This window comes from Hesperophylax consimilis, chromosome 9 (assembly GCF_061612785.1).
Source record: "Hesperophylax consimilis isolate HC1 chromosome 9, BYU_Hcon_1.0, whole genome shotgun sequence".
In the NCBI taxonomy this organism is placed as follows: domain Eukaryota; kingdom Metazoa; phylum Arthropoda; class Insecta; order Trichoptera; family Limnephilidae; genus Hesperophylax; species Hesperophylax consimilis.
This window is the reverse complement of record NC_142844.1, coordinates 22,283,028-22,305,438: the sequence shown is the minus strand read 5'-3', so window position 1 is coordinate 22,305,438 and position 22,411 is coordinate 22,283,028. Positions and strand designations below refer to the sequence as shown.

At 35.0% G+C, this 22,411-nt stretch overlaps 1 protein-coding gene across 1 annotated transcript; it reads right to left on the bottom strand.

The window, feature by feature from the left end:
* Positions 1 to 341: 341 nt before the first annotated feature.
* On the bottom strand, positions 342 to 20,880 carry Tbc1d15-17 (TBC1 domain family member 15/17). The gene is made up of 9 exons (XM_089635789.1): positions 20,595 to 20,880; positions 12,855 to 13,047; positions 11,982 to 12,422; positions 11,287 to 11,449; positions 8,516 to 8,612; positions 7,896 to 8,312; positions 7,121 to 7,308; positions 6,247 to 6,373; positions 342 to 3,821 (listed from the first exon to the last, which is right to left on the bottom strand). The coding sequence occupies exons 1-9, from the start codon at positions 20,619 to 20,621 to the stop codon at positions 3,495 to 3,497; spliced, it is 1,980 nt and encodes a 659-aa protein (XP_089491915.1). The 5' UTR covers positions 20,622 to 20,880; the 3' UTR covers positions 342 to 3,494.
* Between the last annotated feature and the right edge of the window lie 1,531 nt (positions 20,881 to 22,411).

Genomic DNA, 22,411 nt, shown 5'->3' with positions numbered 1-22,411 from the left:
ACATATGCTCACACACAGCGGAGTTAAGAACTATGTTTGCGATCATTGTGATAAGGCATACCAAACTAGGTACGGGCTGAATGTTCACCTTAAATCACACGAAGTACAGATAACATAGTTGTGACATGTATATGTAACATTATGTAGAACTAAGAAATGTAAATAAATATTAAATTATGTAATATTGTGTTTTACTTACAAATATTTTGTCTAAAAGCATCTTTATTAATAGAGAATACATTTGTGCAACAAAACCTGATTGTGTGACTATTGTTGGGTACCTACTGCGATTCTTGAAAGATAATGGACAAGTTCAAAGAAAAACACTTTTTAAACGGTACATAAAGTAGGTGTAATAAAATTTTATTTGTATAAAAGTTACAAATATAACGCTTAAATTTAAAATTCTAACAATACTCTTTCATTTAGTAACAAAAATAATAGTGACAAAGCTGACAATTTCAAATGTGTACTTTTCATGGTTCATTGCATACTAATATAGATTTCATGCATGATGATTTTATACATTATTTTATTCACATCACTTAAGATTAGGTCGGTTGTTTCACAGTACTTGCATAATGGAGAAATTGAACAATTCATCAAATTTCAAAGTTAATATTCGAGTTCTGTTATTATACAAGTACTGTGAAACAACCGGCCCACGATGAACTAATAACAGAACTTGAATTTCAACATTGAAATTTGAATTGTTCAAATTCCGTGATCCTTAATTATTTTAACAAAATTAAAAGAATCAATACTTAAAAAAGTGGTTTTCTAGTTTTTGATAAAATTGAGATGTTAATTTGATAAATCAATGATATTTTATGTTGACTTGAAAAAACTGCGTGCAGAAAAACAATTTTGATATATTTTATGCGTAGTTCTCAATCGATTTCAATATCCAAGTAATTTAAATTGAATTAATTTCAAACAATTTTTTTAATGCACTATTATTTAATAGAATATGTACTTACTTATTGCTTCATAAATTGCATTAATAACTCTATTCTATCTTTAGTAATTGAACTGATTATGCAAAAATACGCATTCAGATATTAAATTAATGAACAATTTGTATTTTTTCATTATTTTACAAAAAATCTTGTCATGGTAATTAAAGAAAACGATTCTGTTTTTAATGGAAATTTTGGATTTATCTACTGTTTATTGGACTTGTGAAGTGCAATGTCAAAATATATTTTTAAGAATATATAAATTCTATCAATCAAATTTCTATAGTGTAAATCTTAACATTAAAACACCAGATGGACCGGATTGAATTCTTTATTTTACATGCATACTTATATGTAAGTGCAGTAGAAAGTAAAGTTAATTGTCATTGTAAACTTGGATATCATTCCACACCCAAAAGTTGGCACACTGTATAATGTACCTTAATACTAAAAACTAACATTTGTATAATCCTCACATGTCCTGGAAACGGTAGGCATCGGGATTCTCCACAGAAATTCTGACGAACTCTAAATTTGCTCCCGTAAAGAAGCAGATCTGCAGATAGAGTAAGAGACATATGGGACGTGGATATTCATACACTTGAGATTAAAGATCCAAGATTATTAGATGCCTGCGTATTGACATCAAAATTTTAATCAGGTATTGTTCAACATTGTATTTGAAAATGGTGTTCTAACCATACATACAAAACTTAGTGCCCAAAGTGGCTGCAGCCAAGTGGAGTCCGCGGGTTTCACAGCTACATTCACTACTTTAATCTACTGCCAACGGTCCATCACATACGAATTTCGGCTTGCATATTAAGAGCGAGAGCGGTCATAGTTCTGCGTTCTAGTGACCGTTGACCGCTCAAGAGTTCCAAAGCACACAAGCGGCGTTCAAATTCTCGCGTTCTAGTTTCGTTTGGGTCTATGCAACATGTCACTAGAAAGTTCATCATCCGATGAAGAATTATTGCTCTTGTAAAGCTTAGCAGCTTCTAAAAAGAAAAGGAAGTATTGGGTGCACCCAATCAACACAACGCGAGAAGAACAAGGCGAATTTACTAGTATTTTTCAGGATTTACTTAAAGATGACCAACGATTCTATATTTTTATAATTTACATCACTTAAATCGTATAATAAACTCCTTTCCCTAACCAATTCAATTAACTTTTCCGTGTTTGTAACCTCAGACATCGCGGCGTTCTTTGCCTCGGCGGGAAAAGAACTCTTAGAATGCGACGTTCCGTTTTGACCGCCGCGGTCTGACTACCCGCTGTGTACGTTGTTGTTATAGTATCAGTACATTCTAATGAACGCCGAACGCGGAACTCGTAACTCCTGACCGCTCTCTGTGTGCTCCCGCTCTAAGATATTGCAGGAATAACATTGAATGGTTTACATGCAACCACCACAACAGGGCAGATTACTCGCGGCGTTGTGTAGTTGCCGAAAAGAACCGAACCCATGGTGGCATCATGCACCCCCCCACAACAAAATGGAACGAGCTTTGAATTTGCATTTGTATGGGCCTAACAACTATTACAATAGATTATAATGTAGTTTGTATTTTAAGGAGCGTGTCATTGAATACTACTATATTTACATTTACATGCTATATAATACACAACGTAAGAAAAATCTTCCGGAATAGGAGCACCGCAGAACATACTAATAGAAAATAGTTATTTTTCCTTAACTACTGGCAACAAACATACAGCTTAACATTTCTTCTTATGGGCTTTCCTTCTAATCTAAATTCGTTTATTGTTCAGCACCCTTTGAAGTTGATAACTCAGCGATACTACTCTCCAATTACCAACTGCGACAAGATTTGCAACTTCTGTATGCAAACATTTAAGGCTGCTATGAATTTGTAAAAATATTATATACACAAACAACATGTGTAAAAAATATATCAATCTTTATGTTAGCCTCTTCATATCCATCACAATTTAAGACAAGTGCAATAATATTTTTATACATAGAGTGTACAATGATTTTTTTTGTAGAAAACTAATTCAATATGCATTAACTATGCAAACCAGGCATTACCAGAAAACTAGTATTTGGTGATTTTCAGCTGCTTGATTGACATTTACATAATAGCCGCTAGGCTAAAATATAAGATTTGAAGGTGATCAGTTTTAAATTGCAATCACCTGCGAATTTATAGACATTATGTATACCTTACAATGCACTGCTATGTGTTGTGCTAGGATTTAGAAACTTAACAGCTAATATGTTCAAAATTTTGTGTTATAGAAAAATGTCCAAACCAAAACTTAGTCTACTCCTAGCCCATCTATAAAACCAGATGCCACCATTTTGTGTTTAGAATCAATATTCTAGTTTGACAACATTATAAACCAAGACAGAGGTTCTACTACATATACAACTGGGCACATTTAGTAAATATAAATATGCAAACCACAACTCCCCAAATACATCTTATGGCTTGAAATAATATGTATCATGGACCATTCAAGAAATAATACAACTTAAAAAATCATTCGATTAGGCAAGATATGTTACAAATAATTAAAATCTATAGATTTCTGATACGATACTTCATCTTTGTCAGTTTGTAACGAAATTCCGTTAGTTGAAGTTTCCGAATTGGTTTTCTTAAGCGAGTCTTTCCTAAGATTATTATCACTAGTCCGCGTGCTGCCGGAGGGTAGACAGAGGTCCTCGTCATCACTGCTGTCGGAGATGGCTGCCTGTAGCGGCTCCATGCCTAAAATTATTTTGATGGGATCGGAGAGCTGGGATGATGCTATTACTTGGTGATAGATGCCTTCTGCTTTACTCAAGATGTTTTGCAGCTCGATCTGCATGGATAGATCATTGACATGCTGAAAATAAACAAAAGATGTAAATATTATTTTCGACAGTGAAAAGAAAAGGGAGAAACCAATAATTTTTTTTTACAGTAGTCAAGTTTATTGGATGTAAAATATTACAATGCTGGCATTTTCAAAGGAATTTATATTCCATCACGTTGCATGCTTTGATACACTGTGTATGTAAGTGTTACTTCATGGATCAAATAAGCTACATCCGCGAACGGCTATAGCCGCCGATGGATCACATATCCCTTTGCAACCGGCAAAAAATTTCTTAAATGTGATGGGCCACACTAGTGAAGCTCTTAGTTGATTGAATAGGGCTGGGCGACTCACTGGTTAAAACACGTGGGCGTGAAGGTGCCCTGTATAAGCAGCTCTCGCATGTTCCTTCAACACTGGTTCCGTTCTCAAAACCAGATTTATTTTCTGTTGGATTTTTTCAAAGACAAACTCACGCTAATATGAAGCCAGTTGTGAAGGGATATGCGACAGCCACATGAATCGGATTAAAACAATTTCTTAATGGACTTCGAGGCTTATAACATATTGCTAGGATGTACACATGGCCACCAAGGATGTAATATTATGTTTGATAGTAGGCTGACATTTCATGCTCATATCGAAATGACGTGTAGTGCTTCACTGAAAATGCTGGGCTTCGTCCTATGCATTGCGAGGAATTTTAGAGACACCCGGGTTCTCACAGTGCTGTATATTGCGTTGGTTAGGAGTAGGCTTGAGAGTGGGTCGGTGGTTTGGAGCCCACATCAGGTGAAGTATTTCCTCATGTTGGAGAGTGCAGGAGAAATTTGTGAGATTCCCCTACCTGAGGGAGTATGGCTACTACCCGTGGCTCTATCCTACTTTCTCTTGGGCATGCTCATTGTATCGTGCATATTGTATTACACTTCTTCAAACTGATTGGTGGGCGGTTTGAAAATTTGACTATCATAGAGAGTATTAGTCTCAGACAGCATAGATTGTTTTATCTCCCGGCCTGCAGGACTAACTTGCCTGCAGGCACAGACATAGGAATTAATAGACGAGAAGATAATGGCGAGGGGTAAAATCATCTGTTGAAGAACGAAGGGCGTAAGGCTGACTGTGATTCGTCAATAAATCAATCTGACAGTAAATAGACATCTCGCATTATAATATCACCATTTACTTCTTAAAAGTAAAATCTGCTTTTGAATGAATAGACATTTTTACATGGGAGCGCAAATTACTCGCCACGTTATGAACAAATTTGCGAAGTCCAAATTCGGCAAAAAAATTCGGTTCTATTTTCAGAGTCGAATATTTCGTTTAAGTATTTAGTTAAGACACTTTTATAAATGTTCATAATTTACTTCCCAGCAACCAACCAGCTTTGTGTTTCGCGTCCAGACGTTTCTCGATGTGATAGTATATGTTTCTAAAACTGATCTATATTATACGATGTGAATATGCTTAAAATAAAGTAAAATAATGCTTATATATGGAATGTAATACGACAATTGGGTTTATTCTCTTTTTCACATCTATTTTTACAAGTTTTCATAGTACAAGTCAACATTTTGAGGTGTTATTTCGTAAAATGAACCGATGATGCCTCGACCATAGTTCGCACAAGAATGATGACGTCACGTTTTCTAAATTTCACTTGAGGCCATACGCGAGCACAGCCGGTTCCAATGGAACCGGTATGGGGAGTGGGGATAATACGCTTTTAATCACTTAGGGTAGGTCTACTAATATTCATATGTCTATGCCTGCAGGTCATGACAGTGGGGAGAGCAGTCTTGCTGTTGAACAGAATCAATTTGGATATGGACATATTTAGCTGAAGGTGAAGCTGCCTTTAAAAGGCAAGCTCTATTGATGCTGGTATACTTATTTATTATGTAATAACATTTTACTTAATGTACTTAAAAACAAATTAAAACATAATTTTGTAATGTTTTTAAAGGAATAAACAAATTGAATTGAATTGAAAGCAAAAAGGTGAGAACTATTACTAACTACGAACCCATTATGGTATTGGCAGTAAAAATTGATAAGGATTTATTTTTATTTTTTACTAACTGTACCCTGCCACGCATGGCTGTGGCTCAGTATGTCTGTGAAAAACTATGGCGCGTGTTGCTTTTACGTCCAACAGATGACGCTGTTTAAAAAAAAGAGCATGTTTTTACCTCTCACAGGTGGCATCTGCATAATATAAAAACATATGTTTATTCAAATGCAAAGTTGTGTCAAAATGTCAAAGCAATCAGTGAAGAACTTTCAGAGACATTTGAACAAACAAACAGATTTTGTTCAAATGTCTCTGAAGAACTTTCAGAGACATTTGAACAAACAAACAGATTTTGAACAAACAAACATTTTTATTTATATAGATTAGTGTACATAATAATACATAAAATAGTAAAGTAATTGAATTGTTCACCTTCAGAATCTCAGTGAAACCGTATCCATTACCCATCAAAATGTCCTTTTCCGTGTCTAAGATTGCAACTGATATAAGAAGATGGAAGTTGGCACACGGTAATCCAGTCCACAGAACTTCCCACAACCTAAAACAGATGGACAAATAAACTGACAATAATTCTAATATGTAAATGAAGGCAATACAAAAGCGGCGCTATAAAAATTATCCAATATTATTATTATGACATTGTAGTGGAATGCACTTAACACTTTCTCACCCAGCATTACTCTGAATACTGTCTCCAGGAGAGTCCTAACTGTCCAGAGCTAGTGGGACTATGGCATCCGCATTAGGCAACTTGCACACATTTTATAATGAGTTAGAAAAAAATGATCTTTTTACTAAGATTTAGAAAAAGCTACAAAAAAAATTTATAGCTTTCAAATTTTTTTTGTCAAATATTCTAAATCTTAGCATTGAGGTATATAGTACCTAAATATCTCAATGTAGCCATCTTGAATATTAGTTCTCGAAATTATGTTTATTATTGTTGACGTAATTTGCATGGATTAAATCATATCCGACAAGCGATAAAATAGGTACCATCATTATTTTATTTTAATAATTAAACATTAAACACATTTAATATGTGTTTTTCTTTTGTTTACATTTTTGACAGATATAAATATGAATAATGATTTTTAAAGTTTACTAACGTTGTTCATTCTATAGAGAAATTTCTGTTTGTGTCTAATTATTTTTCCAATGGCAATGATACCGAGGACAACATTTTATTAATACTTTCAGCTTCAAAAATCCTACAATTATAACATCCTGTGATTTTTATGGGTTTGCGCTAGTGATTATTATGATCAGCAAAGCAATGATTTACCTCATGATATCAGATTGGGAGAATTCTCTCTTGAAGAGGACCAGCAACCACCTGAAGCAGAAGTACATGTTCCCAGAGTCGTGTTGGGTGAGATAATTGGCCAAGTCCGGATTGGTGAAGGTAAGGAGCTGGTGTAGACTTTGCAACTGGTACTTCATGCCGGCTTGGTCGATTTCAAAATTGTTTTGCTGAAAAAAAAAAAAAAAAAAGAATTGTAATTATTTAATCATGTTGTAGTCAGGTCGAAAAGATACTTTCGCTATCTTGAGGGCGTTGAATCATTGCAGGACTAGCTACTCCTCGCGCAGCCGCTTCACTTTATTCCCCCAGCTCGTGTTGACTAAGAAAATCGATACATAATTGTGATTTGAGGAAATGTAAAGAAAATATGTTAAATGCCCCTGCACCCTAATACCTTCTACAGGCTCTGTGCGGCTAAAGTTTGAGACAGTTTATTTAACAGTCAAAAAGGCAAAATGAAGTGTATGAAATCATTCACGACAAAAATAATATTAATGCTTTACTATTGCTCGCGTTTGTCTAGCTCATATGTCGCACACCGTATCTGGATGAAGCTACACTAATATAGTTTTTGACTTTCAGTTGGGGCACGACATAGGCACTGTCAGTCCGGTTGTAATCAACAATGGATAAAGAAGCTCTGAATTTTTAACTGTAGTCATACTACCGTCACACGCAAAGAGGTAGCTGGAAATTTTCAATTCACATTTTGATAATATTTTAAAATAATTATTAAGGAAACTGAAATACTTACAACTTTATCCATGAATCCGACAAAGCACCAAAATGCGTCAACTTCATTATCCATCAGACACAAGATAGGAGAGAGCAAATCGCTCATACCTTGCACGTAGCCCAAATCAAAATTGTACATTACAAACGTCATCAGAATATCAAACAGGGTTGTTAAGTTGGGGTTATTATCTCCAGCATAATAAGGGTGAGTTCTGTCTGTCCTATTTACGTCTTTTTCTACGAGACTCTTCCTGTCGTGGAAGTCTGTAAACCTGCTCTCCTGAGCAGGAGTCAGAGATTTCCACTGCTGCTTCATGGTGTAGTACTCTTGAACTTTCTGCTTTCGGAAGACTATTCGTTCTACGTGAGACATGTCCCACGGGTAATAGTTGAGCAGGTATTTCCACACTTCGTATCGGAGTGATGGATGAATTCCCTGCAATATAAAACATATTATCAATTGTTAACTATCTGTGCGGTTATTCCCTTTCGCGGATGTCGCATTATGTGATCCATGGAGTTATTGTGTCAAAAGTGCTATGTAAAGGTTAAGATAAGATTGAAATTTAAAAATAATTATTATAACAACACAAGTATCGAGAGAAGTGATAAAATTATTGAGTGTAATCTGAAACTTACGCCTCTAAAAATAACATGCTTCACAGCCTCTACCTCTCGGATTCTTCCCTCATTATCTTGGAGAGATTCCCATTGACTGCTATTTAAAGGTGACCCCCTGAAATGTACAAAAACAGTGTTAAACCGAAAACTGCACTCATAAAACGTCCTTTAACCTTAAGAAAGCCAAGCTAAAATGCCCAAATGGCCCGCCGCACGCCGGCTGACACTATTTTCGTATAACTTACTTGTTTTTTGAAAAATTGTTTTTGTAAATTGTACTGTCTTACCAGATAATGTGTTTACACATTTATAAAAATTTGGTATATATATCCTACGTTGTTTCCCCAGTATAGCTACTTGTATCGAACGCAATGCTACCCAAAGGCTACAAAGCAGCTTTCTGACCATAGAAAGATAAGCTAGTATTTACGTCGCATCCCCTATCTTTTGCCCAGATGAAGCCAGGCCAAAAACTGACCGGCGACCGTCAGCCAATCACCGCGAAACACGAAATGGCTAATAAAATATTTCTCTGTTCACATATAAATGCGCAAATTAATGATAGATTTGTGTGAGTCTCGCCGCAGTAATATAAAATAAAAATTTACAGGTTGAAAGGCTGGACTGGCGTCTATGTTGTAAAGTAAGATTGAAATACGTAAACATTAATACTAAGTAGTTATAAGGATTTTCTCACACCAATGTCGGTCTGAGGACCCACTGATTCATATTCTACAATTTATTATAAAAACATTAAAAATGCTAGGGAAAAAGCAGTTTTCATGAGATGAAGCTGCGTAAAGAGTACTACTGAATAAATAATTTAATATTGACTATTAAAGTCATGTGAAAACACACGAAGCTGCACAAAAATGCACCTCCTTAACGTGGGGCAGTTCTTACGCGCGCACACTGATCTGTGCACGGTCCCGCTATCCCCTTTATATACTGTGAGAAAGCGGATCTCAAGTATCTCTCTTCCGACATCTACTCTGACCGCTTCACTCTGGACTGCTTCTCCGCTGGAACCACTACAACCGCCTTTGACATCTGAACTTGCGCTTCATTGGACTACCGACTGCTCTCTCTTTGGATATACGTAGAGATGGCAAAATTTCGTTTTAACTAAAAATGCGAAAAAATATTTATGTATCGAAAATAGGGCATTTATAAGTTTTCTTTGCGTTTCAAGGCATTTGAAAGTGTTTCCAGTGATTTCTATTTCGCGAATTAATGCGAAAAGCGTGATTTTGGCCGTATTTCAGCTAAATTATTCTATTTAGCGAAATAGGCGCGAATTTCCCGAAAATACCGGGTATTAAAATAATATGTGAGAATTTCAAAAAATCGATATTTACATTACGATTTTTTATAATTTTGTTACTATTTTATGTTTAAATATTTAATATTTTTGTACTGTAGGCTAAAATTGCTTTTTGACATTACACAAATTGAGCGAAATAAATTACGCCTATTGATGTTAACCGCAATCTGCATTTGTTGTGTTTGTGTTCGACCCGTACTTAGAGTTTCCTTCCTTATTAATTTAATATTAAAATTAATTATTTATAATCTTTCACATGGAAATACTTGCAAATGAAGGTTAAACATATATTTTACCAAACATACTTAAAATATGCGCTAAAAACATTCAGGAAATACATTTTTTTCTATTTTGCTACAAAACGCTAAATTATGCCTCAAAATGCTATAAAACGCTAAATTTCCAATTGTTAATGCTAAAAAATCTGAAAATTAATGCTAAATTTTGCCATCTCTAGATATACGACATCACAGCAACCGGATCAGACACTGAACCTATAGCAGCTCACCGATCAGAAAACCCAGCACCGCCTATTTACAGTCAATGTCTGATACAGCTACTTATAATCAGAGAAATGTTTTTTTCTCTCTAATCTTATTAAAAAAAATATTTACTTGAGTTTTATTATATTTTCCAGATAAATCAGCTTACTTCAAATAAATAAATACAGTATGCTTCTATACTTAGTTCATAAAAATCATAAGTTCATTCTTATTCAGAAAATTGAATTATGGATTTGACGCAGAATTTGCGTTGCGTTTTCTCACAGATAAAATAAACATGTTTTCAAGTGACGAAATGACAAGCTTGAATAATACTAAGATACATTGTTTCCGTGCCAAGCAAATAAAATATATTTTAGTACATTAGGAGAATATTTAAGGTTCAAAATACCATAAAATTGAGGCAAGTGCGGTGAGCTACTGGCATATCCGTTACATATAATTTGTGTCTTTTAAATTTTGTATGGAATCTGACACGAGTACCTACATAATAATATGTAAAAATTACTGTAGTCAGAAATTCAGTTTCATATAAAAAAAAATTAACAATGAAAGGAAAAAAGCAAAACTATATAGCAAATAAGAAATAAAAATCATTAGAGATACATTTGCAAAATGTATATCAAACTATTTTTATTACTTTTTCCCAATTGTCGAAAGTTTTCCATTATAGTTTCGATTCAAGTTTGTACATACAAAGCAAAGTAAAATGTGGTAAATATGAATGTTTATATTCATTGAACAAATAGTTTTACTTAAATAAGTTATATTTAAATGATAATTTGCTATTTTGTAATGCTATAAGAATCAATTAATAATTATTAAATTGAATATAATTGACGGTATGCAAATAACATGAACAATTTGGAAGTCAATAAGTGGTGAAAACAAAGTACATATTAAGAAACATTTAGTTCAAATATTTTGTTAGATTGCAGTTGATTGATAAGGAATATAATCACCTTAGCATTTTGGGTCGCGGGGGCAAGATTGGAAATTTGTTCACAAGTTCATATTCATCATTATTTTGTGTATTCGTATTAGTAGTTTCTTCCGAATTGCTCATCGCACTCTTTGTCACAGTGTTCACAACTTGTTCATTATCAAATTCAGGAACGTGATAAACTGCAAAGAGACAAATACAATGTTAAAAATAATGCCTTGTTCATATCGAGTACAAAAGTATAGTGTTTTTTTTTCATTAATATCACCACATCACTTGTAATTAATTGGCTAGAAAAAGATGCCAGTGGTTTTTTATTGAATTTTATGGTGACCGGATAAATCATAAAAATGATAATTCATCACATCTTTAAAAAGTTATACAAAGTGATGAAACAAAAACTTTATTAACTGGGTTAAGTAGGTTAGGTTAGGTTAGGTTTTGTTTTTTTTCATCGTTTTTAATGACTTTATATCACTTTTTAAAAGTGTGTTGAATAGTCACTGTGTTGAGTTAGCATGGAACCGAATTTTATGTATATATTTTTTTTATTGTTACACCTCACAAGAGCGCATCTGTCCGTACAGTGTAAAGACAGGGGAACTATGTTATGAGGTAGATGAAAGGTTTTTATATGCAATATGATGTGTTATGATTGATAACAATATCATGTAAATAGTAGGTGGTTCAAAATAAAAAGAAAAACTACTCAACGATAACGAGGTATATCAGATAGTTTCGAAAAAGCTTCTAAAGCAGTCTCATATGGCCGTTGCTTCAAATTGCTGACGATATTGCCCACAGAATTCCAAGCAACGTAAGTGCTGTGATCCTGAAACAGGTCCAGCTCGTTGAACGACTTATTGATGACTTGCATCTCAGCGTTGGGCTCCACAATCAGAATAGTGTTTTTGTCGTATCTGTGCTTCACAGTCTCGCAGTGGGACTTGAGGTGTTGAGCAAACGTGTCAGCGTTGGCCCACGGGAAGTAGAAGGTACAGGACTCGTTGCTGTTCTTCTTGGTCAAGGTTATCTGACGATTCTTGCTGGAGATCTTGAAGCTGTGAATGTCGTTCAGGAAGAACTGGATGATCCGGGAGTTGGATTGCGGATCATTGTTGAATGTCCCGCCGCTCAGGGTACGGGAACGCCTGCCTGAAAAATTAAAGCAAATTATTAATATAGAAGAATTTCAGAACATAACACCATCATGAATTATAATTTTTTCACATTTTTGGATAATCTATTTATAACATATAAAGAGTGTCTGGTGATTGCTTTGTTTTTTATTCAGCGATTGATGAAATTTTGCACACTTGAGCTTAAAAAAATTATGGGTTATGGCCTAGATGATATTTCAAAACCCACCCCATCCCCTTTTCTTGATAAAATTTTAAACACTTTCACATTCAAAATAAGAGAAATATAACTGTCTGTAAAAATTTGCCAGGCAACACCAGAAACTTCAGCTTCAGAAAGCTTCAATGATTCGTTTTGTCACTGTTCTGTTTTGTCATGTGCCCAGTGCATTTGCAGTATCGATCATCAGAGCAGATGGACGTTGCAAGAATATAAAAAAATGTTTACCAATTGAGTCCACAACGGCCCAGTCTGCGTCCTGCGCATCAGCCTCTATCATGATGAGGTCGTTTGGCCGCCATTCCATGGAGATCTTGTGGTCGAGGTACTCCACTATGGAAAGGCTGCCGCTGGCGTTGATGTCCGTCACATGGCTTTCCGATGCCAGCTTCAGGAGTACTCCATCTTGGATGAAGAGCTCCTGAAATCAATAAGGTAAAGACATAAGGTACAGGGATGAGGAAGCTTTAGTTGCAGGGACGGCTGCAGATGCATTGCTTGAACACAGCATAAAGAAAATATCAGTGAAAGTGAAAAAAGTTCATTTAAAAAATAACACATTGTAGAACTATTCAAATTTGATGGACATATTCATTAGATCTCCCTTTCTCGCTGATAAATAATAATAATAATATTTGGATGATTTGTATAGCGCCGTCTTTGTGCAAAATCATCTGTAGGGCGATGTACAAATATATAGTATATGTCTACAATCATATTTCTTATTGCTAACTGTAGACAGTCAAACTACGAGAATTATAAACTTATTGCATCCACTGGTTTGTTGATCAATAATACAAAACTATATGTACAATGCATTTGATCAATGTGATGCTGCGTTAGAATGTACACATATTATTATTATTATTTATATTTTGTACAGGCAGATAATATACAGGACCTCACTTACCTGGGAGGTCACTTGAGATTAACACTGTTTATTAGAGAAATTTAGATACAGTTTGTACACAGAGGACATAATTGTAAATTCCATTAATAATTCCGGTATTTATGTTCTTTAATGAGTGTGTTTAGGAGAGGAAAAGCAAATTTTATGTTCGGCGGCACTGCAGTACAAGGATTTTATGTTCGGTGCTACAACAGTACAAGGATTTTATCAGAATTTATCATCCTAAATGTGATTTGTCCCTCAGCATGAAACAGATTTCGAATAATGTAAAAACAATAAGAATGCTACTCTCAGGCAGGTATATTTAATTTAAGGGTGTTAAAGCGTAAAAAGGTAAGTTTTTAGTTTAATTCTGTTGGGCTTGTTACGCATCTTAGTTCCAGAGGGAATTAATTCCAAGCCTTCGGCCCAGAAACTCCGAAAGCGCTATCTCCAAACTTAGCATTTGGCTTGCGCTTAGGTTCCATCAGTCTGCGTACAGCTGATGATGTTGCTTATCTAAGAGTTGACTGCCTCAGACCAGTGCTTTCCGGGACGCATTGTTCGGAGATGTAAGGTGGGGCCGTTTCATTGATGGATTTAAACACCATCCAGCACAAATAGTACTGGATTCTTTTAGGGAACTTGAGCGGATCCCTGGGGTAACCTTGAAGAAAGTGTTGCGAAGTTAAGACAGTTTATTTTCGACCTTCACGGCCTATAAGCGTTTGGATAGATAGGATGACAGCCAATTGTTGATCTCGGAATTCAAACCAAATGTTTACTCTGATCTCTTGATAGGGAAGTCATGATCAATCGTGTCAAACGCTGCACTCATGTCTATGAGTGAGATAATTGCTAACTTACCTGAATCTATGGCAAGAGTTATGTCTGACAGCATACAAAGTAGTACGGAACTTTTAGTATGCAGATTGATGATTTGTGAATAATTTATTTGAGTTCAAGTGACTGGGTATTTGTGCAGCAGCAATTTTCTCCGGGATTTTTGATATGAAAGGCAAATTTAAAACAGGTCGATAATTATCTAAGTTATCGGCATAGACCAGTGACTTTTTAAGTATTGGTGTATGGGGTATACCCGTGCTGAGAGATTTATTTAAAACGTGAACTAGGAACGGAGCTAAGATTAACCTGTTAACCGGGGAATTCCGTTTTGAATTATGCAGCATATAACGGGCGCGAACTCTTTCAATAGGATGTGGCAGTACGTCACACCCGGAGGACGGAATTTCATATAATTATTTATTTTATTTATGCTTAAAATAAATGAAAATACAAACAAAAAAATGGAAACATCGAATTAAAAAATTTGAAATTTTACAAAAAATTGTAAAGATTACAAAAAATATTAAAAAGGTAACAATTACAGAACAATCAACAAAAGCATCCAAATAAAATGAAAACATTCAGATTAAAAAATTAAAATATGTAAAAATTCAAAACTCAATTTCCGTGTGATATGCTCCGCCCGTTTCAGGGCGCAACATATATTTTAAGGACGAATTCATATGTCCTACCCGTACCCGATACTGTTTACGTTTGACGTATTTATACGTCCCGCTCGGTTAACAGGTTAACCCATTGGCCTCAAACGACGCCGTTCCGGCGTGTGTACGGCGATGTGTCTTAAAATCAAACGACGCCGTCCCAGCGGGTCTAATGTCTGTCGGCTTAAAAACGAAAAAGGGATACATTATTGACATCTGTGTTTAAAATTTTAAATGCCAATCGCTCTGTAAATAATTAAGCATTCATTTCGTAGTAATTGGCAGGACTCCGTTGGTACAGTTTTTTACTGATATTTACGATCGAAATTTTGTTATATTTCAGTGTCATTGAATTTTTTCAAAATGGCGTTTGGTTCGGGAATTGACAAGCTTGTTCGTAAAATGCGTGGTGGGCGGCTAACATGAGCCCAAATTGAAAAAATATATATTATGGTAATAAGTATGATTAATGTAAAACTTTTCTTAATCCAATTATAAAAAAATGAAAAAAAAATTGGTTTTTATAAAAAAAATATTTTTATATCCTCGTTTAATCATATTATTATTATTTTTTTAAAACTGCATATATTTTTTACATACCTTAATTCAATGCACAAGTAAATTTAAAAAAATTGTTTCGTTTGCATGTTTAGTTTAAGGCAGGCAGGTTTAGTTTAGTTTAGTTTGATGCACTACGTCGTGTAATATTTTAAATTGAGCCGCTATCAATAACAACCGCTTAACACCATCCGCCTGTTTTGATATATGCAAGAAAAAAACATGGCCAAAAAGTGCCTTTTCTTTTATTTTGTGGATGTTCAGGCATAAATATTTAATTTTTTTTCAATCATTATATAAATAACTTAATTTTCCACATTATAAAATAAAATCGTAACCGAAAATGGGTTCGTAAGTAGGAGATTTTGAACTTTAAATCAGTTTTCAGAGGCTCATACATTGTTTTTTTCTGGGCTTATAAAAAGACTTATATAAAAAATACTTGATTATTTCAATGGCCAAGATGTATTCTATGTATTCGCAGTATTTAATTAAAGCATCTGAAACATTTCTAGGCGACCAAATTTTCAAACCAAAAACACATGATTTTGCATTACTACGTATGGCATCGCCTTAAAAGTTATGTAAGATTTAGTACACCACTGCAGATTTAAAACTTTGGTACAAAATTAATTCGGATGTGAAGGACAATTTTTTAGCTAAACAATTCGGAGGCCAATGGGTTAAGGATGTCAGAATAAGATCAAGATTGGATTGCTTATTTGGCGAGCTTGAATTTTTTTTTTATCTCCAGTGTTGTGGGTTTGAAGGAAGACAAATTTCCTTTAGAATTAACAGTGAATATTGGCAGAGGGGCGTAAGATGTGGAGGCACGAATAGATTCAATTTTTTCCCGAAAAAACTGTGAGAAGGCATCCGGGGTAATATTTATCTTCGTTGGAACAGTGACTTCGGAAATTACAGTCTTTATTGGGTTCCAGAGACGTCGTGGGTTGGTTCATTCTGAGTCAATCTTTTCTTTCCAATACTCTGATCTTTTGGAATTTGTTTTACTCACATACTGTTTTTGAGCAAGGATCCGCTCGTCGCTTGAAGTTACAGCTTATTTCAGCACTCATAGTCAAACCAGCCGTTAGACATTCGAACTTTTCGTGTTTTTGATGTTGTCGGAGCATATTTGTTTAACAGAAATGAAAGTGTTTTATTATACGTCTTGATAAGTTCTGTTGGCATCTTTGTTTCCCAAACATTGGGTGTACATAATAAAGAGGTCTGTAACTCTTCCAGAAAATCACTAAAGCTAAATTTACGTCATTCCCTCGATACAATTATTGTTCTGTTAGGCGGGTTAAAGTTAATATCAGTGCAATCAAGCCGATGATCTGATAGTCCTATATCCCGAATATCTGCTAAGAGCGTTCATAGAAATTAGTATATCTAATGTACCACCAGCATCGTGAGTTGGGACATCGACTAATTGGCAGCAACCAAAGCTGGCTAATATATCTAAGTATTTAACGGTGTTTGGTGACAAAACCGCGCTTTAGACAAAAAAAAATTAAATAACTCATTACAAAATTTGACTGAGATTGGTTTCGATCGGGGCATGTAAAGGGTGCACAACATGAACAACGTTCCTGAAGAAGAAACCCTGCATCCAATATATTCAAACGTGCTAAATGTACCAAGAGCTACTTCAGTTAGCCGTAACCCTTGTCGAGCTATTATCGCGATACCCATGTGATTCACGTAAGAGATGTTGTTTGATGGTTCCTCAGCACTAAGTCGAGCTTCTAGCACCACATACCCTAAAGCTTGAAGTCTCTTAATTGAGTACGAATCACTTTTCTCATGTTCTTCGTCTCCAAAATCGTCCACCACCTGTAGTTTGTTGTTTAGGGATCGCGCATTCCAGGAACCAATCGTAAGTTGTCTGCTTCTATAGTTGGCATGCCGTTTTAAACTAATCTCATTTAAGTTGTTGTGGAAATTAACAGAATGGCGGGGGGCTTGAGACGTCAGGTCATTCTGTTCGTCGGATGATGTGACTACTTGAACACCCTGTACTGACGGAGAGTTATTATTTTTATTAATTGTTGAAACGTGTTGTTTCTCCCTGCATAAATATTTTGATTTTGGTCACAGCGGCACCCCTTACATCTAAGTTTCACAATAGGATCACAGACTAGATTGTACAAGGTAAAAGTAAGCAGGCATAAGAAAGACAAAATACTGTTTATCAGCGGCGTTTGTAGATATCAATGAGGAAGTGTAGATGTATGCACCAATATACACAATCTTAAGTTTGTGTTGTTCGTCTCGATTCTAAATGTGCGACCTATAAGGATCCGCGAATAAAAATGAAATATATTTAAGAGGTGGTGCGAGAAGTTTCCGACCTGACACATAGATGGCACTAGCAGGTCTAATTTTGTACTGGTATTCTATAATATTATTCTTCACTAGGTTGAATCCCAAATATCACGTCAATAGCTCTCTTAGTATACGTTTGACACCCTTTTGTCATTTTAGTGAAAATGGAAAAATCGGAAAGCGCATGGTTATGAAATACTTCTATTTGAATCGTTTAACTCAGTTTCAAATCAAACAAGAAATGGATTCTACGCTTAAAGGCTCTTCTCATTTAATGGGTTTCAGAATTTAAGAAAGGTCGCAGGAGCACTGATGACGAACTATGCTCCAGACGCCCCGTTGAGGTTACAACTCCCGAAATGATGGAAAAAATCTATAATGCGAAAGGAAGATCGCAGATTAAAAGTAAGTGAGACAGCTTAGCTGTTACAATGTCAACTGAATGATTGTGCAATATTTTACATAACCATTTGGGTATGGAAAAGCTGTGTGATAGGTGAGTGCCACGTTTGCTAACAGATGACCAAAGACTGTTTCAACCGAGTATTTCGCGCTGTACAAGCAGAGTCCAAGCAAATTTTAGCGACAATCATAACTGTTGATGAGACTTGGATCCACCACTACACTCCTGAAAATAAACAACAGTCAAAACAATGGACAGCAATGAACCAACCCCAAATGAAAAAAAAAACGATTTTGTCAGGTAATAAGTTTATGGTAATTGTTTTTATTTGATTACCTCCAGGAGGGTAAAACTATCAATGGTGAGTACTACGCAAACACACTGTTGTTAAGTAAAAAGAAAATGACTACATCAATTAACAATATGGGAGGCAGATTTGGGTACCACCACCCCACGGACCATTTGTTAGATAACCAACACCTATGCCATAGGTCACCCCCAGTGGTTCGCTATGTTTGGTGATTTAGCAGGGGTGCAGAGGTTCATCGGGTGAGGTGTGTCCAGGATGCGCTGGCCCACCACCAAAAGTTAAGTTTATCAAATTCCATTCAGCATGAAAAAGAACATATTATATTGTAAAATGTTGGGATTGCTCTTTTGCAAGAAAACAAGTAAATAAAAAAATAAATTACATTTTTTTGAAAAAAACCTAATTGTTTTGAAATCCTGTTTTAAATGAGTAAGTATACCGAAATTTTTTAAAGAAATAAAATAATGAGCTCGGCTGACGTTCAACTAAGAGGAGGATTTTTTTTAATCGGTACCCGAAATAGAACATTAATTTGAATAACATATTGGATAGATTTCTCGCACTTTCAGAAAATTTTTAAAAATATAATCGGCAGTTCTATAAATAAGTATTCAAACAAATCAATTTCTTGGGTAGGCACTCGTTTTAATAAGAATTGGTGATCGTTTCTCACAAGTCAAGATAAGATAAGGCCATTATACAGGGTGTATCGGCAAGTACCTGACAAACTTTGACCAGCTATTCCTCAGCACATTTGGAGTAAAAAATGTTATGGGCGCTTTGCTGTCCGGTAACATTTTTTTTCCATTAAAAACAAAAAATAAATAAAAAATCCACACTCCGTCACTGTCATTTGCATTGTTTCTCGTGTTCAATGTGATAAAAAGTGTCCTCGCTCTTTCGTACACACTAAATAATAATAGTTAAAAATGAGACGAATGGTGCCGTGCCATTTCGTTGTGATTGTAAAAGCGCGCCAACGTAGGTACGTACGTACATTATTCAACGAAACTCGAACAAAATATTGCCAGACGGGTTTTCAAACTTTGACAAAGGATAAAACATTGGTGACATGTGGTGAAAATATGAATAATACATTTTTTATTAAAAAAAATGTTACCGGACAGCAAAGTGCCCATAACATTTTTTACTCCAAATGTGCTAAGGAATAGGTGGTTAAAGTTTGTCGGGTACGTGCCGATACACCCTGTATAGTTCTCAGATTTTAAGAATTTATGACAAAAGAATTTAATAGTTTACAGATGATAAAAGTTATTAGTTATTACTAATTCCACTGTCATCTCAGGAGACACATTCAGTTGTAGTGAAAAAACCAATAGATGTAGAAAATGTGAATATTAGGCTGTAGAGACTCCAATTCACCTTTGATGCCAGAGTCCCACTCTGTTGGAAACAAGGCTCAGATACTTGGGAAGACACACTGTAGAACCAGAGGACATGGCCACATATCCAATGAAAATCCTGGTGAACTTTATAAAAGGGACCAGTTTACTGAAGGTAAAATGGGAGATAGCATAATGGGCCTATGGCCTAAGTGCCCATGGGAACTTTACGTCAACCATCTCCTCTTAAAAAAATAAAATAAAAAATGAATGTGATGTACGTTATGAAAGGCGATTACGTAGATAGGTAATTATAAAAGAGCCATAATAACAACATGACACATTGTGTTTTGTAAACAATTACTTTTGTAAGGGATTCGTTAGTTTCATACGGTAGAGCGTGCATTTCGATATACGAACGACTTTTCATAAGATATGTATGATAAGTATGATTGGCAAGAGGATATAAAGGCTGTAAAGGAAAATGCCATGTGTAATCAACTTTCGAGCAAAGCAAGCGATGGGCATTTTGTTTACAAATTCATGGAAGTGTTGCGCAACTTCAACAGCACTTAAATATTGAAAACTTATAATAATATCGATGAAATATATATGCAATTTACCTTTCCTTGATCACGTGCCTCATCCATTGTAAAAATTGTGTTTATTATTATGACAAAGTAATGGTCTAGCAAAAAATAGACGCATAGTAGATTAAAACAAATGCACGTGCGTCACAGGATGACTCTACATTATTAACAATAAACTTCTGAAGCACAATTAAATAACTTGAACGGTTAAAAGTCGTAATTATTCAAAAAGTTTGATTCAACGAGGCGCAAACCAATAAGTAAACAGAAACACGATATTCATTGACAGAAAACAGAAATGACATTCTTATTTTGGTGCGTCATAGTTGGTCATAGTTATAAAGCTACTACGCCATCTACACGAAAAATACGTAAGCAGTAGTACAGAAAGCAGTCGGTAATGTAGTTTGCTGTCCGTGAACAAACTTCGCGTTGTCTTTTCAAAAATATGAATACGTGTAAAAGCTTACGCTACACAACGATAGATGGCAGTGTAAAAATATTGAAGTTTAGCTTTATTTTTGTCCTTGATAACTCCAATTCATCATCTCTAATTATTTGACTAGGTAAAAACATAACGGTAACCACGAGTGACTTGAAACTTTAATCAAATTAGTAAACGACTCAATGGATGCACTTATGATAACACTGATAACGTTCGGAGTACCAAATCATAGCAAGCGATTTTCGGAGTTCTAAAATCTATTTCATTCATTCTCCAGTCCAAAGGCTACATATAAATAATATTAGAAGTTCTAAACGTAGAAAAGACTCCGATCTAATTTGCATATTTAAAATAATCAACAGTATAACCGACTCACCTGAACTGCTACAACTCATTCAATTCAACACCCCATCCCGTAGACTCCGAAATAATGAATTGTTGTTCCTCAATCACCACTCAACTAACTATGGGTACCATTTTTCTTTGTCCAGAATGTCGAGACTTGTAAACTCAAGTCAGAGCATTGAATTTTTTGGTGTAAGAAAATGACTTTCAAAAAGCGATACGTAATGTGTAATTTTTCACAACTTAATCGTTATTGATGCTCTGACTTGTAGTTATTTTCTATATGTACATTTTCTATTTTACATTGTCTTTGCACTTCACATTCATGTACTCTCCATTCACTGTCATCTATGTTTTCTTATTCGTGTCAATATTATGGTTTTAATGGACATATTGTCCGTAAATTAATAAATAAATAAAATAAAATTAGAACTCTGGCGGGAAAAAAGGTAGAATTCAACAAGGTTACCGTCTTGAACCGGAACCGGAACGTAACAAGTAAATTTACAGACAGATGAAATGCCAAATAGTCTAGTTAAAACTTAAAACAGGACTTTGCTACGCTCAGTCAATTATGCCATCGGAAATGAATTCAGTTCTGTTGATATTTTTTGTATAGATAATATTGTTTTCCATAGTTCCATAATAAAACAATTCATTATTTCTGTTTCGCATCTAGAATCTTCGCTATAATTCGAACCGTAATTCCACTAAGCATAGTGTTTTATTTTATTTCTCGTCATCTTCCTTTCACATTTCTTTACTATTGGTAATTCCGGTTAAAAATGGGATTACAGGCTTTACGAATGAATTAACAGGTTTCCCGATAAACTTTTAGTAAATTACGAATATAATGGAATGGAATATAATATGGAATGCTATGGTTTATACGTGCCCGAAAACTTCAGCCGTAGTCGTCGACACGACTTATTCAAAATACCATACGGCAGAACAGATATTCTAGCACAACATAGCATGACAAGAGGAATGGTGCTATTGAATGAAATCTCAGAAGCACTAGATATATATATATAATTCTTCTTTAAATAGCCTAAAGTTT